The sequence below is a fragment of the Parasteatoda tepidariorum genome, chromosome 8 (genome assembly GCF_982258835.1).
Source record: "Parasteatoda tepidariorum strain Cologne lab strain chromosome 8, Ptep-v5.0, whole genome shotgun sequence".
In the NCBI taxonomy this organism is placed as follows: Eukaryota; Metazoa; Arthropoda; class Arachnida; order Araneae; family Theridiidae; genus Parasteatoda; species Parasteatoda tepidariorum.
In genome coordinates this window covers 68,621,169-68,637,379 of record NC_141762.1, presented here as the reverse complement: position 1 = coordinate 68,637,379, position 16,211 = coordinate 68,621,169, and the positions used below count along the sequence as shown (strand labels likewise).

General features: G+C 31.1%; 1 protein-coding gene across 2 annotated transcripts in view; it reads left to right on the top strand.

Annotated features, from left to right (window-relative positions):
• LOC147806257 (eye-specific diacylglycerol kinase-like) overlaps nt 1-13,891 on the top strand; it is a 98,433-nt gene extending 84,542 nt beyond the window's left edge. For both annotated transcript variants that reach the window (XM_087169050.1, XM_087169048.1), the window contains 7 exons: nt 499-566; nt 3,160-3,197; nt 3,559-3,679; nt 5,568-5,604; nt 6,605-6,704; nt 8,343-8,406; nt 13,537-13,891. In XM_087169050.1, the coding sequence (XP_087025176.1) occupies nt 499-566; nt 3,160-3,197; nt 3,559-3,679; nt 5,568-5,604; nt 6,605-6,704; nt 8,343-8,406; nt 13,537-13,562 (454 nt within the window). In that variant the 3' untranslated portion in view covers nt 13,563-13,891. The remainder of the gene's footprint in view (nt 1-498; nt 567-3,159; nt 3,198-3,558; nt 3,680-5,567; nt 5,605-6,604; nt 6,705-8,342; nt 8,407-13,536) is intronic.
• Nucleotides 13,892-16,211: the final 2,320 nt, after the last annotated feature.

The window sequence follows — 16,211 nt, the reverse complement described above, 5'->3', positions numbered from 1 at the left end:
TTTGAATTTTCTCGAAGAAAAAGTCTAATTTTACAAGACAAATACAACACAGATTGACTTTATTACCTTAAGCATGATATGTTATTTCAATTCGAAGCAATATTTCCTCGTTGGACTTTAGTTCCTACGAACAGAAAGTATTAGTTTTTGCTAACTTCTGATCTTCAACATTGCAAATAGAATATAAAACTGTCTAAATAGTTTATTTTTTTCTAAATATGAGAAATTTAATTAGAGTAGATTTAAATGTAATTTACACTGATGATATTAAAATATTCACGATGAAAAGTGAAAATTGAAGAACTTTTTATTATGTTGAAAGAAAAACGTTTGTATTTGTCGGTAATATACTATTTCCTTAAAATAAACTCAACACATGTTATTATACCTAAGTGTTCTTACCAACCAACTTATATGTATTTTAATTTTTTACGCTTTACGTCACAAATTTTAAATATAATTAATATACAATGCATAAAATATGCAATATTTTTATAGGGGTATAATTGAAGATGCTGCACAAGTTGAAGAAAAACCAGATCCAGGAATTGATATGAGCGATATGGGTACGTGAAATATTATTTTTCTATAAAATGTATTAGATGGACATAAATTGAAATGTGATTTATAAGGAAATTTGAAAATTTAATTCGCAAGCACAATTAAGAAACAGTAAGTTTTCCTAGAAATAATATTTGATAATGTTTTAAACTTAGTTTGATCGCTTGAAAACTTGATTAGATTGCAATTACTATTATTTTTTTGGTTTCTTTATACAGTCGAACCTAGCTATAGTGAAAGTTCAAGAGACTGAAATTTCGGTTAACTATAACCGGGACTTCACTGCATCAGTTCCGCAAGCAATTTTAACTATTGGTTCCAAACTCCTCCTTTTATTACACATTATTTAAATAAATGACCAATAAAATGAACTACAAAAATGACTGAAAAATTATATGTAGTAACAAAAAAATGTGTTTAAATTTATTTTTTATTACTCTTCGTCTTGAGTACAAAAAAAAATTAGGAATCTTCAGCCGATGAGCAATCCTCAACATCAGATACGGAAACACTTCCAGACTCTCCGATAATTTTATCCTGAATTTTTGTTATTCCGCTTTTTAGACCTGTCTAACCAGCCATTCGAGCGCGTAAAATTAGTCTCACCAAATCGCTCAACAAATTCATCGGCTTTGACTTGAAGCATTTGTCCAGATACTGGAAGATTGCGGCTTCTTTGAATGCTGAACTAATTCAAAATTGGTATTCAATAATGGAGCAAACAAGAAAAATACTTATTGCTGCATTCCATGCTATAGATGGTTTTAAAAATCGGTATATGTGTTTATTTTGAAGCAGAAATTTCAAAGTAATACAAAAAGAATGAAGGAAACAAATCAGTCGAGCGACAGAAATAAGTTCATAATATTCCACTTACTCTCTTTTTTTGGTTCATTATATCCATGAAAAGTAATATTATACGTGTGTAGCAAGCAAGGCACGGGAGCAAACATTTCGTTCACTATATTCGGGAGTTCACTATAAACCGCGTTCACAATAGTTGGTTTGACTTTAATAAAGTTACTATAAAATAAACTCATTTTGGGAGCTATTTTGTTTAGGTTAATGCTTTTAGAAGTATAATAAAATAATTGAATTGCGTGCCACTGTATTGTCGACATTGTACCATTTTTCCAAGTATAACCATTATATTGAGATCATTGCGTGACCATTATATCTTAAGTTTCGTTTAAAAGTGCATTGTGGGTATATTGAGAGCAATGCCAAAAACAAGGTATTTTGTTTTTTAAAGAAATAAAGAAATAAATTTTTAATGCTATAATATGGGGGGGGGGTTATGGGAAAAATTTTTATTATATCATTTTAAAGGTCGAAAATTCTTCCATTTCTCTAAATAATTGGCACTTTGATAAGTTATCTGTGAGTTATTGCATTATCATTTCATACTAGATAATTGCCATGTCCTTTCATTAAATGTCGTTGCCGTTGCTGAATCGCCTAACGTCCATATAGCGTTATTCCCACTTAGGATACAGGTGATTCACACTGGGCACCAATCTCAGACTATAAGAAGGTTCAACTGTTTTAATGAAACTACTGCTTGAGAGAGATTGCCCCTTCTGAACCGTGATCACATATACGTGATTGCGTGATTCTCCATTCACGGCTCATAGTATAATACATAAAACGAGCCTTTCTGACTCTATACTCTAGAGGCCCAAGATCACACGTATGTGATCTCAATGCGATACTCTCGCATTAGTGATCGCGTGATTCTCCATACACGGCTCAAGGTATCATATATAAAACGAGACTTTCTGACTCTATACTCTAGTGAGGACCAAGATCACACGGATGTGATCTCAATACGATAATCTCGCATTAGTGATTGCGTGATTCTCCATTTTTAGCTCACGGTATCATATATAATACGAGCCTTTCTGACTCTATACTCTAGTGACCTAAGATCACACGGATGTGATCTCAATACGGTACTCTTGTATTAGTATGCATAAACTCAAAGCTAGTAGGCTAAGGGAAACGCTCCGTTGTTATTCCGACGGTCTTGAAACAGTTAACGAAGGCAGTGAAGGGTGGACTTCATTGCTTTCACATTGGAATCAGTTGAAATGGCAGTTCATACGAAAACTGACACAATGTCTACAATTTGTATCAACTGACGAGGCATTTATTAGAAAAAATTAAAACATTTCAAGCATTAAAAAAAATTTTTATTATGGAAAATTTAAAAAAATTTGTTTCCGAATTAAAAAAAAATGGGAAACCTTTCTTTTGGCATTGAATTCGTACAAAAACTTGACAACTTAATAATTTTTCAAGTTAGATATACATTTTTTTCAGATTATGCTCTCTATTTACATGTTTGAAATGCTATAAATAAATTACTCTACAGCTAACCATAAGAAGAATCGGAGCGGTAGGTGTTAGAACTAGATTAAAAATTAGATATAAAACTGATTTTTTTTAAAAAAGAAAAAAAACTAGTGTTTTATTGTTATTTAATTATAGTACTATGCGTACAACATTTAATAGTGAATTTCTAGTACTAATCGATAGAAACTTTTATTTATAAATTTATCTATCCAAATAAAGTAAAATATAATTTTTATTTTCCAGATATAATAGCAGCTGCAAAGATGGGGTATTTGGATCAGGTAATTTTAATTCAAGAAATTAACAATGAATGGTATTTATTGTATGAAATGAAAAACTGTTATCAACTTTATAAAACAGTTTTTCATCTAATTATCTAATTACTTTTGAAAATACATCTTCATATATAAATTATGCACAATAGCATAATAATATTCTTTGTATATGTGACTTACTTTAATAAATATTTGTATTAGTGAAGATATCGTACGTTTGCCATAACTATCTCTCTAATAGCCAATAATCGAAGTCAGATTATTTTATACTCGCAAGTAAAATGTATTTCGCATAATATATTTTGCATAATATTTTCAAATTAGCGAGAGATTCAAAAAAAGAATTGTGGTTATTTTATTTTACCAGGTTGCCAGATTGCATAATGAAGGACAGAATTTAATGCTGAAAGATCATGATGGTCGAACAGCTCTTCACCATGCAGCCTTTATAGGAAACGTAGATGTCGTGAGATACTTAGTGGCTTATGGTAAAGAAGATGCTTTTATTTTTTGCGTTATGTGAAGGGAAAAAAAACTATCTAAATGGACTAGAATTGTAATAAAAATTTTTAATTAAAAACTAAATTTAAAAATAGCATTTTTATCAAGGTACTTTTACATCAAAAATATTTTATGAATTACGGCGAGCACAGAGGTTAGTGTACTGAGATGTTATTGTAAGGAATTGAGTGTTCTGTACCCTGTAATGGCTTAAAGCTCTCTCAAATTCATGTAGATGAGAGAGTACTAATTCCGAATCCGGCTTGCACCGGCCACAGTGCTGACGTAGAAAAATGTCAGTGGTTGACGGATCATGGGTTAGAGTCCCCTTGCCGTCAGGATAATAATTGGTGGCTTTCGTGGTTTCTCTCTTCATGTAACGCAAATGCGGGTTAGTTCCATCAAAAAGTTCTTCCCGAAGGCAATTTCTCCCAATACTTGATACAGGAGCTCCCTTGTTTTCAGGATTGGTTTCAAAATTACTGGGCTACGAAGTTGAACATTAGTAGTCGTAAATCTAAAATTGGGTCCGCTGTTCAACTACTGTTAAAATCAAATAAAATATTGATGAAACAATGTGCTAAAAAGTTGCTTTTTTTTAATGAATAATGTCTAAATCAAATGAATAGAATAATTTTACGTGATGGCAAGAAATATGTTTTTAGACTAGGTTTGAAATCATATACTTTATAGATCCATTGTATTTGGCGTATGGGCCTATTGGCCTAGGCCGCTGTATAATTTCAAATCATATACTTAATCGCAAGATGTTGCATAATTTCTCTCAAATCTAAAAACGAAAGCCCAAACAAATACATCCTAACATAACACAAGCTGAAGGTACTCAAAATTGGCGGTAGGCAAATTTTTTACTATCTTTGTACTTATTATCACTCATTTAGTAACTTATTATCACATATTTAGTGAACTTGTCACGGAATTTATTATCACACATTTAGTAAACTTGTCACGGTACTTATTATCACACATTTAGTGAAAAGTGCAAAATTGAAAAGCATGTTTAACCGGATAAATGATTTTAGTACCATACTCTAAGGAATTATGGTAAAATAACCGAATTGTTATTAAATTATTAGTTCAATTTTTAAATCATTCAAATTGCTAATTTTATCAAAATAATTACCAAATCGCTCAGTGAAAACTACCACGTTTTTTTGGCATTAGCATATAGAGCCAGAAACACGGTAAATTTTATCATATTCTGGTAGTTTTTAATACACTTTTTTTCTCAGTACAGATCCCTCAGCCTTAGCGTTGTTGATGCTTTTTTTTCATGGCTTGGTTAATAACCACTATTATATCTACTATTTTAAACCCCTTATATCTATACTTTTTTTTTAAATTTGTAAATGTTTCTAAATATATGTATTAAGGGTGCTCATTACAGAACACCCAGTATAATGAAGCAACCTTACTCTATTTCAACTAAAACCGCTTCATTAATTTTGTTTCGAGTTGAGAGAGAAAATCACCTTTACTGTCTAAAAAGGATTTAGAATTGAGATAGATGTTTTTAATCTTAGAACTAGAATAAAAATCTGTGCGAGAAATTGAATTTGCAGAAGAAAAAAATTCAAAGCATATAACATGCCAAAATAAATTGCAGGACCAATTCAATGAATTGCGAAACGAAAATCCTATTACCTTACACAACGAAAAATTCCGCAATTCCTATGGGAGAAATATTAAAGTGATGAAATTTGATAGTAATACAATGATTTTTTTTTTCATCTATCGAAGCTTGTTAAATGAAACCTGTGATTCGTCCGTTTTTTCTTATAGTAGCATTAAGTATAAAGAATTTATTTTCATCACATGTTGTTTGAAAATCCATTTAGCTTTGTTTCTTTGCAGCTCCAATTTCAGTTTTGGATGCGCAAGACGATATTATGTAAGTATATTTAATAGGCTTATATAAATCCTATCTTCAAAGTAAAGAAACTGATTGGTTTTATTTACTTTTATTTCAATAGAATAAAATGCTAATATTTATTCTATATAGTTAAATATATATATAGTTAAATCTCAATACAGTTAATTTCTCCATACTTAACTCTATGTTTCTGAATATTCCATTTAGTTACTTCTATCGATATTGTATTTAGTTCTAATATGCGATTCGGGATCGTCTAGTTGGTAGGACGTTGGGCCCATGTCCAAGAGATTGTGAGTTCAATCCCTGGCGGCCGAAAACTACCCCAGTAATAGATGGGGACAGCAAACTCCCCATGTAATAGATGGTGACTTGTTCATGTTATATCTGTCAGGACACAAAGTCCTTCACGTTCCCATAATAAAGCAACACCTCTGGGGGTACTGAATTGGAGATGGATCGTTCTCTGGTTCAGGTCCAAATTACGATCTGTGGATGAATGAATGGATGTATGACTAGGATGTGAAACGGGCTGTGACGTGTTCGTCTGTAGTCGTATTCTTGGCCATAGATGGCGCCACTGAAAAACAAGAAAAGCACAATCTGCTTTAAATTCACTTGGTTTCACTTAATGGGCTTGCTAGCATTGACAAGTTACCTTAGAAACAATGCAAGTTTTTCAACTCTGTCGCTTTTTAACTGCACAATCTACACTAGAAAAGTAAAGTAAGTGAGAAAATAGCGTTTGTAAATAGCATTAAGAATACAAAATGTTTTTTTTTGTTGATAATTTTGGAAAAATATTGTTAAATATCGCTTAAAACATTTTTTGGGCTAGTCCAAACTTACAGTGGGACGAAGTAACTTTCTAAATAGATGTAAACTATGTCTTAGACTTATTTTTTTAACAATAATTTAAAAAGCGAATTTATTTTCATTGTTTCAAGTATTTTTGGATTTGGATCCCTTTACTTTTCTTTAGATGTAACTTAAATATTTTTATTAATTTAATTTATAGGTTTCACACAGCTTTACACAGGGCAGCTTCAAGAATGGATAAAGTAATCTGTTCGATTTTAGTTAGTGGGGGAGCATCATTAGATGTCAAGGATAAACAGGTAAAATTGTCACTGAGAAAAGAAAAAGCAAACTGAGTGCAAGCTAATTAAAAAATCGAGATGTTTGCAAACTGTCAACTTTACTTTGCGATGCACCTACACGCCTTTTTACAACAAGAATAACTAATAACGTTGGCAGTCTGCAAAAAGTCTGATTTTCTAATTAGCCTCCAATTATATTGGTATTCTATGACTATTTTAATTCAACTAGCTACTTTTATGAAAAACAGACAGTAATAAAATGTTATATTTTCAAGTAAATATTAAAAACAAAGAACATTAATTTAATTCTTACTGCTTATAATCTTGATGTTTTCAAAATGAAGCTTTTTTACATATCTGAGAATTAGACAAGATTTTGTTGCGCTTGAAAAAGGGGAAAGAAATGACGCTTCCTTAGTTGCATTTGTTGGTTCGTCTATGATAAGCAATATCGATATAACAATCTTTATCATTTAACGAAAACACACGAATGAATGAGAATATAATTATTTAATAGTAGCCTCAATTGTAACTTAATATTACAACTTAAAGTGAAACGATCGAAGCCAGTTAGAGTAAGGTTATGCCAGATTCTTCGCTGAGAAATTTTATTATTTTGTACTTATTGATAGCAAGCATTACCTACGGACTGTATTGTTTACTTTGTAGTATTGTAAAAGCATTATCTTGGCAGTGTGTTAATTTTTAATAAAGATTACTGCACAAGAAGATAAAATATTTATACTTTACTCTAATTTTTAATGCAAACAAAATAGGGTCCGATCACTTTGTTAAACAGAATTTACTAGCAGATTACATACCAATTGCTAGTTGCCTTTTAAGAACTATCCACAAGAGTTTTGAATGGGATAATTATACCACATGAAGTGAAACTAACACTTAGCTACTTTCAATAACTATCTTTCTACCCTTTAGGAACTATCCACAAGGGCTTTGAATGAGCTGATTGAAGTGAATCTAGCATTTACCTACTTTTAAGAACTACCTTTCAACCTTTTAAGAACTATCCACAAGGGCTTTGAATGAGCTGATTGAAGCGAAGCATTTACCTACTTTTAAGAACTACCCTTCTACCTTTTAAGAACTATCTACAAGGGCTTTGAATGAGCTGATTGAAGTGAAGCTAGCATTTACCTACTTTTAAGAACTACCTTTCTACCCTTTAAGAACTATCCACAAGGGCTTTGAATGAGCTGATTGAAGCGAAGCATTTACCTACTTTTAAGAACTACCTTTCTACCTTTTAAAAACTATCCACAAGGGCTTTGAATGAGCTAATTACACCAAATGAAGCAAAGCTAACATTTAGCTACTTTTTTGGGTTGAACGAACAAGGAAGAAAAATGCTTTTAAAGCCTGAAATAGTAAAACCATATCAAGCTTAATTAGGTCTGAATAATCCTCTTATTTATTCCTTCTAGATTTATTTACATACACCAACAAACTTGAAACATTGGAATTTGCTCAAAAATGGAACAATCATGAATTATGAGAAAATTTACATTGAAACAATTTTATGTTCAATTTATTTATTACGAAACTAAAATTTTAAGCAATTCTTGTAAAGTTCTAGATCTCTTTAAACATGTCTTTAGAAATACAGATCTGAAACTCGTATTAATCATTCTTTTTCAGGGCAATACCGCTGAAGAAATAGCAGAAATAATGGGAGATAAAGTTTTAGCCGATTACTTAAAGAGTAAGTCAATTAAGTTTTCTTTCTCTCAAGACAGCTTTTAACAAATTGCACCTTCATGTCTATTTACTACTTCATAAAATTAATGGTTTTCATAATGAATTTTATGACTTCTATTTCTGCATCTTGTTTACTCAGAAGATAATAAATAATGTCGGGTTATTCTTTGCTGTTTTTCGGTCGCAGTTAAAATGGAATGAGGCGAATAATATAAGTGATCACCGCTGTTATTCTCCACTGAACTCCTAAAAATAGATTTCAATTTACAGAGAAAGTCGATTTCTTTTTATAGCAATTTGAAGCAATAAACGTGAAATTCTTTTGGAAAAAGTTGTCTAAATAAATCTTTTAATAAAAAAAAGACATTATGGGGTTAATTTTTGATGAGAACTTGCCACTAGCGTGCAAGCTGAATTCATTCTTTATTCATAGAAAAGCCTTCAGTATCTTTTTATTTATTTGTAGTTTTTTAGTATAAAGTACAAGTTTTGTATTTAAAGCTAAGATAGTATTTAAAATATAATAAATAAGTAAGTATAATTCCATTTCATTATTATTTTTTAAAATCGATAATTGGGTATACTATAGCCTACGTCACAGCTTGTGTTATTCCTACTAAATTTAACCCATGAACGGCATTTTCTGCGAGCCTAACTTCAAGCCACAAATAAAGAAACGAAGTGTTTGATCGTTTAAATAGCTGCTCGCCAGATTTTATTGCATTATAAAGAAAAGTAATTGATATTCGATTTTTGATTAATAATTGATTTATGTGGATAGTGGCATTTATGTGGATAGTGGCATAGAATTTAGCATTGCGTCATGGTAAATGTTATTCCTACTAAGTGGAAGTAGTTGTGTTTTTTTTATATTATACCCAATTGTGTGCTTGCATTTCAAGAAGAAGAAGATCACAATACCTATGACGTCAGCGCCAGCTGATCATTTATAAGCAAAATGGGGCGTTAAAACTGAGCTAGATTTCTCCACATAGGTTAGAATGTTAATTAAGGTGAAGTTTATTAAATATAGAGCCATATCGCACATCAAGTTTGTTAAAATATAATTCCTTTTCGTCTACGTATTTTACTTAACATAGATTTATTATTTGGTTATGTACTTCATTGTAACCATGATCTATTTTTGCTTTGTTTCAACAACCAATCAGGATCGAGATACCCACACGATGTCATTTGCAGGTATCCCATTGGAAGTTATACCTAATCAGGCGATTTAAATCGGATTTAAATAGAAAATACTTCTAAGCAACACCACGCGTGTTTGTCGAACCTGATTGGCATCCGCATCGACAAATGCCTCTATTTACCTACGATGTTTTACTTGCAAGTATCCAATTAAAATTCTAAATAGTTTTACTTTTTTTTTACCTATTTATTGTTCAAACTACAACTCGAGTTAAATTATTGTTATTATGAATGAGTTAAGTGTATAATTTTATTGTATTATATATTTTGCCGCCTAATACCGCTTAAAAAATATTCCTTCTCAGAGTAGCATGAGGTTTATGGATATATAAGAAAAAAATGCAGTTACCGAGTACATGTAATGGTTCTGGTAAATCCAATTACTATATCCCCAAGGAAAACAGGATTAGAAAGAGACTAGTTCTCAAAACTTCTATTTTTGATGGTTGATTACTTTCAGTATATATCTCCATTTTACTGTCATGTATAAGGAAGGTTGTCTCAATATACTAAAGCCTATCACAAAAGCAATGTTGCTTTGATTAGATTTGATACGCCCTTTGTGTAAAGTATGGCTTAAGCTGTGAGCTACCCTTTATAATTAACTCCGTTTTTATAATGACAAAGCCAATTTATGAAAAGAGATTTTTCACGATCAAAATTTATTGGCGTTTTTCAATTTAGCTGTAAAAAATCTAAGAAGAAATACAACTTGAGCTATTAACATTTTCATAACTAAACTACGTTTTTAATAATTACTTATGCAACTTTACTTCTGTGTTATAATAATAAAATCAATTAAGGAGATTAAAAATTTAAGTAGAAAAGATATTTTGAAACACATGCACACAAACATTGTTTTATTTAAAAAATATGTATAGTATTGCATTTAATAATTACAAAAGCACAACACTGTTCTTTACTACATCGGAATCAAGTCTACCATCCCATGGCTAAAAATGATGTTTAATGTCTAATCTTATTTCAGTCTAGTAGTCGCACGTGAAAAACAAATGACAGATCTTTTTCTTTCCAAAAGAAGAAGTCCTAAATATGCAGTAAAAATAACATCCATCACATTATTAAAATATCAATTAAATTAAGTTCCTAAATATGATTTATCTTATTTTATTGTTACCAAGGCAACTAGAACACATTTCTTAATTTTGAAATTTCATATGTTCTGTTAAATTAAATTTTGGTAATTGGCAAGACTGTATTTGTATACTAAACTGTTACAATCAAATTCAGTCTCGGTTGTGCTAACCCTTATTATTTAACTAACTGAAAAAATAATAACAAATACTGTTGATTGTTTAATTTCAAATTACAGATTAATTATGTCTTAATGAGTTAGCTGATTCTCTGATGCTCTAATATACTGATTTTTTCGATTCACCAGAACGCGAGTTCATTTATTCGCCATTCGCTTATTGTCTGATACTCCAATTCATCGATAGGTGAATTCACTAAAGTGCTGATTCTCTAATTCACATTTTCAATAGTTCACCAATTAGTAGATTTGCTTCTTTCTTCATTATTTTCTTCCTTCATGAGTGCAATGTAGCAAAATTCATTTGAAATATTGGTTGATATAACGCAACGAGTCTTTAATACTATTCTGCTTTTAAAATTAAAAATAAACAACGCATAAAAATGACGTGTAAATTAAACTGCCTAAACAAAGGCGTAAACAATTCTCAAAAATGGACAGAGATAAAGTACTTTAATAATAATAAGTGAACGAAAGTAAGTCATAGTATCGTAAAAATTAAATGACTCATGCTAAATATAGTCTTGCAGCATTACTTCTAGTATTAAAAACCTTTACAAGAATTTCTATAAAATAGAATTAAGTGTCTATGAAAGCTAATGTATTTATCGCTACCTAATATCTTAATAATTAATCTATAATTATAAAAGGAAGAGTTTGTTGTGTGTGTCATATGTAACACCAGAACCGTTTACGCTCGCGTTTCGAACACGTGACAGTGACACGTTACACGTGACAGTGAGTGAGAATAGCAATTTTACACTCCGATTCTCAAAATCGTTCAAAAATTTCAATTAGAACTTTCGAGAGAGACGTTTAAAAAAGGGAAAACATGGCTTAAAACCGGTCATTGATAAAAAATTAAACTTTAGACGATTCTGTTTTTCCTACATTTTAAAGATAACATTAGTAACGTTTTCAAGCCTATAGCTCTCATTAAAAATAGGGTTTTATATCACACGTTCTTTAATATTTAATCTTCCGTTAGTTATTTCAGATAAACTCAATTATCACAGTAATCGCTGTAGCATACATAGTTTTGCCAGAGTTATGCATTAGTATTTCTAAAACTATCTAAAACGCAGATTTAGTTTACAGACAGCTTTAGAAAATGTTTCTATAAAACTGAATAAAGGCAGCGATATTTGTAATTAAAAAATAATAAGTTACGTACTTAAATACAAATGGCGCCAATAATGTTTGATTAATTTCAGTAATATCTATTACTTGACATAAAAAAAAACAAGCTATGTACTGAAAAGAAGAAGAAGAGCTAAGTAATTTTGAAAAACTGTAAAACTTCACCTCACAAATATTGTAGTTAAAGATGCTTAATTAATTCTTTCACTACTGGAAGTAAAAATATAAGCTATGAACTAAAAAGTAAAATTAATGTTAATGGGTAAATGACACAAATTCATTTAAGAGTAACGTAAAAAATCACTTAACAAGTATTACATCAAATGATGCTTAATTAATTTTGATAATAGATGCTGATTGAATAAAAAGAAAGTAAGCAATGTTCTAAAAATCAAAATTAAGGACTGAAGATTCTAATTCGTCTTGGAGAAAATTAAAACATCGCCATACCATTTTTGAAGTCTATGATGCTTAATTAATTTTGATAATAGCAATCAAATAAAAAAATAAACTTTATACAATAAAGCAAAATTAAAGAAGGAATACTGCTCATTCTCTTAGGAGAAACTTTGAAAGTGATCACCTTTAGCCCTCAAAACTGCAAGCACCCGCTGTGGCATTGATTCCACAAGGTGCTGATAGGTAGTCTGAGGTATCTGGTACCAAGCGCTCGCCAACAGGTCACGCAATTCCCTCACATTGCGAGGGGGTAGCGTGGCAGAACGAATTTAGTTTTCCAAAGTAGGACCACAAAGATGAATTTGGGGGCCAAGACATGACTTGAAAGTCACTGGAATGTTCATCGAACCAATCCATGACGATTCGACCCTTATGACATGGTGCATTATCCTGTTGGTAAACACCATCCCCCGCAGGAAAACTGTTGCCATGAAGGGGAGAACCTGGTCTGCAATTATGTTCAAGTAGCTTACAGACGTCAGGGATTGTTCTATGAGGATTATGGGTCCTAATGTGCCCCATGAAAGCATTGTTCCTGGGCGATAAAGCATGAAAACTTGGGAGAGCCCATTGTTTTAGATGGAGGGTGGTCATAATGTAATGGCTCTTCGGTGTATATTGGTGTATTTGGTACCTATCAAAATTGCATCAATACTGAGCAGTTTTAATATTGATACTGCGTGCAGAGTTTTTTAGGGCTCTTCGAAATGGGTGAGTACTGAAAAAAAATGCTTGATTGTTACAAATTTTGATTGTCATGAGTTGGCTTCATGCAATAACCTCACCCCAAAAAATACTGAATACAATTAATCTTTATTTTAAAGGGTATGTACTATAAATAAACGTGTTTTGCTTAATCCAATAACGCAAAGCTACCTGGCAAATGTCTTTCAGTTTCATGCTTGATTTTGTAGTGTTATTCCATACTGATTTATTGATTATTTTCTTCTTTTTACCCCGTATAAGGAACGGGTATTCAGCTAGTTAAATATATCACTTGCTATTAGATACTTAAATTGTAATTAAATATAAATACTGATTTGAAATCTTTTATAGGTGTTGCAGATCCAGTGATTCTATGATATGAAAAACTATGCAAAGTTTCGACGCATCGCAGAATGCTCTTGTCTTTCCGACATTCCAATCATTCAATTATATTTTTGCAAACCAATTTTCAGTGCAAATTTTAAAAAACCCAAATCAATGTTTGCCTTTGGAAACGATGCTCAAGTGGTCTTGAAGCATTTCAGAAAAAGCAATAACAAACTATTTTAATAAAACTATTTTCTTTAACAGAACAAATATATGTAGCAAAATAGATTATTTATTAACATCGGAGTCTGTTCACTACATCTGTATTTTAAAGTAAAATATTTCAAAATAATGTCAAATAAAATTTTTGGACTACAAATTGTTTACCAGTTTCCTTGTATCCATTCACTAACTTTATGTAAAACTGTGATGATTTTACGTTGAAGTTAAATTCGTTCTTGAACTACGAATTGTTTGCCATGCACTAAGATCCAGAGCATGTGTATAAGAAGCAATGTGACGGTCAGGAGGTATAGTTTGTCTAAAGTAACAACTCCCCTATCCATTCTTCAGGACCCGTGGTGGTGACTATGGTAACTAGGTATAACTATTTTAAGTAGGGGTGTGGGGTCATTATTTAGGGCATTTTTTTGGTTCCCGTCGGAGAAAGAAAGGGAATATTTTTCTTCTGTCAATTGTGTTAGCCCTAGTGTGAAGAGAAGCTACCCTCCTTGAAATGCGCTATTCTGGTTTCCATAGCAGCAGACGGCCTCAGACTTTGTGGCGGGGAGAGTTCTCTCCGTAGACTAACTATGCGTCAGTTGTGAACCGGTTGTTGGGCAACTTTAAATGTAAGGTTGGGTACGCTGCCTCCCTCCAACCGCCGTTTTATTCTTTCTTTCTATGTCGAAATTTGTCAGCAGATTTAATCAACATGGATGATATAAATGGTTTCTGAAATTTTAATAATTGCTGTACTGTTGATGAAATCTTTATTAACAGTACAGCACCGTTTCTCAGTAGTGTAAAAATGTAGAGCAGACCGATAATAAAAAAAGGAAAAAAAATTCCTTCTTCCTTCCCCCCCCCCAACCAAAGTAGTAGTTGGGAGGAGAGGAGGTTGAAATAGGCTGGATTACAATTTTCGTTAAATTGAAAACGAACTCTTATAAACTTGGAAATGGTAATCAGGCAAACATATTTCGGCATTGTGAAATTTTTATTTTTTTTAATTTTGAGTTGAAAGTTTAGATGAGAAATACATACTAACACAATACATAGCCTTCATATTAATCTAATTTATTTTTACTAGAAAATTACTATATACCCTTAAAAATTAATTTTCCTCCCTGGCCTTTTATTAAAACAATTTCAAAAAATAAATAAAAATTGGATCATTGATTGGATATCTATATAATAACTGAATTCAAAAGCATTACTTTGTTTTCCTAATTCTTGGTACCCTTCTGATTTCCCATGAAGTACACTTACTGGAAACCACTGCTATAAACGGCTTATTTTCGTAATAATTTTAACCTTAAAATTTAAACTTTGCTTTTCAAATAAGATACCAGTACAAACATAGGGCAAAATTAATGGTCGTTAAAGGCTACACGCTAACTAAATGTAACAAATGTCAAGTTGTATGATAATTGTCACTCGATCATTACTTTTTTCTTTGGAAATGCGCATTTTATTGTTATTATTATTATTATTTTTTAATAAATGTGGAATTAGTAAAAATATTCTAAAAATGATATTATTCCACGCTTGATTCTTAAAACTTTTCCTCATTTTAATAGTGAAAGTTTTCTTGTTTACCAAATTTTAGAAAAGGTTTAAGAGAAATGCCTTATATTATTAAAGCAACAATTTTTAACTTATTTAAAAATTTTAATCTTTAAAAGAGTTGCCAGTATCAAAAATGTGAACTGTAGAGGGGCCGGTAGCGAAATTTCTCAATTTTGCCCCATACAAGTAAGGCATTTTATGGATTAAAAAGTGATTTTCAACTGAAATCTAATTTTGACGAACTCCATAAACATTCCGAATCAAATTACGGTATGAAGTACCGACACTTAGGGTGCATGATCCATAAAATCCGTTTTTACCTTGAAGTATTATACAATAATACTTATTGAAAAGTGATTCAGTGATTTTACTGTTATTTTTACTGTAAAAACTATGATAGATCGGATTTTTTGTTCTATAGCATGTACCGGTAAACATAGATTTTACGGCATCTGAGTAACGGTACTTCTTACTCAAATTTAATCCGGAATTTGTTAAAGTGTTTTTTATTTTTTTTTATATTGACGTAGAATTTCAAAAAATTCTAGCCTTAAAAAAGTCTTAATTAGCCTTAAAAAATATCGATGTATCGAAAAAATATCGATATATCGATGCAGAATTTCAAAAAATATTTTGAATTTAAGAAGCGGTAGCCTTAGAAAAAGATGTGTTTACTTGAAATAAATCTTACGACATATCGATATATCGATGCAGAATTTCAAAAAATACTTTGAATTTAGTGAACGGTAACCTTAAGAAAGATTTATTTGCTTGAAATAAATCTTACGATGTTTCGAAAAATATCGATATATTGATGCAGAATTTCAAAAAAATACTTTGAATTTAGGAGCCGGTAGCTATAAAAAAGATTTATTTACTTGAAATTTGGAAATAAAAACACAGAAAAA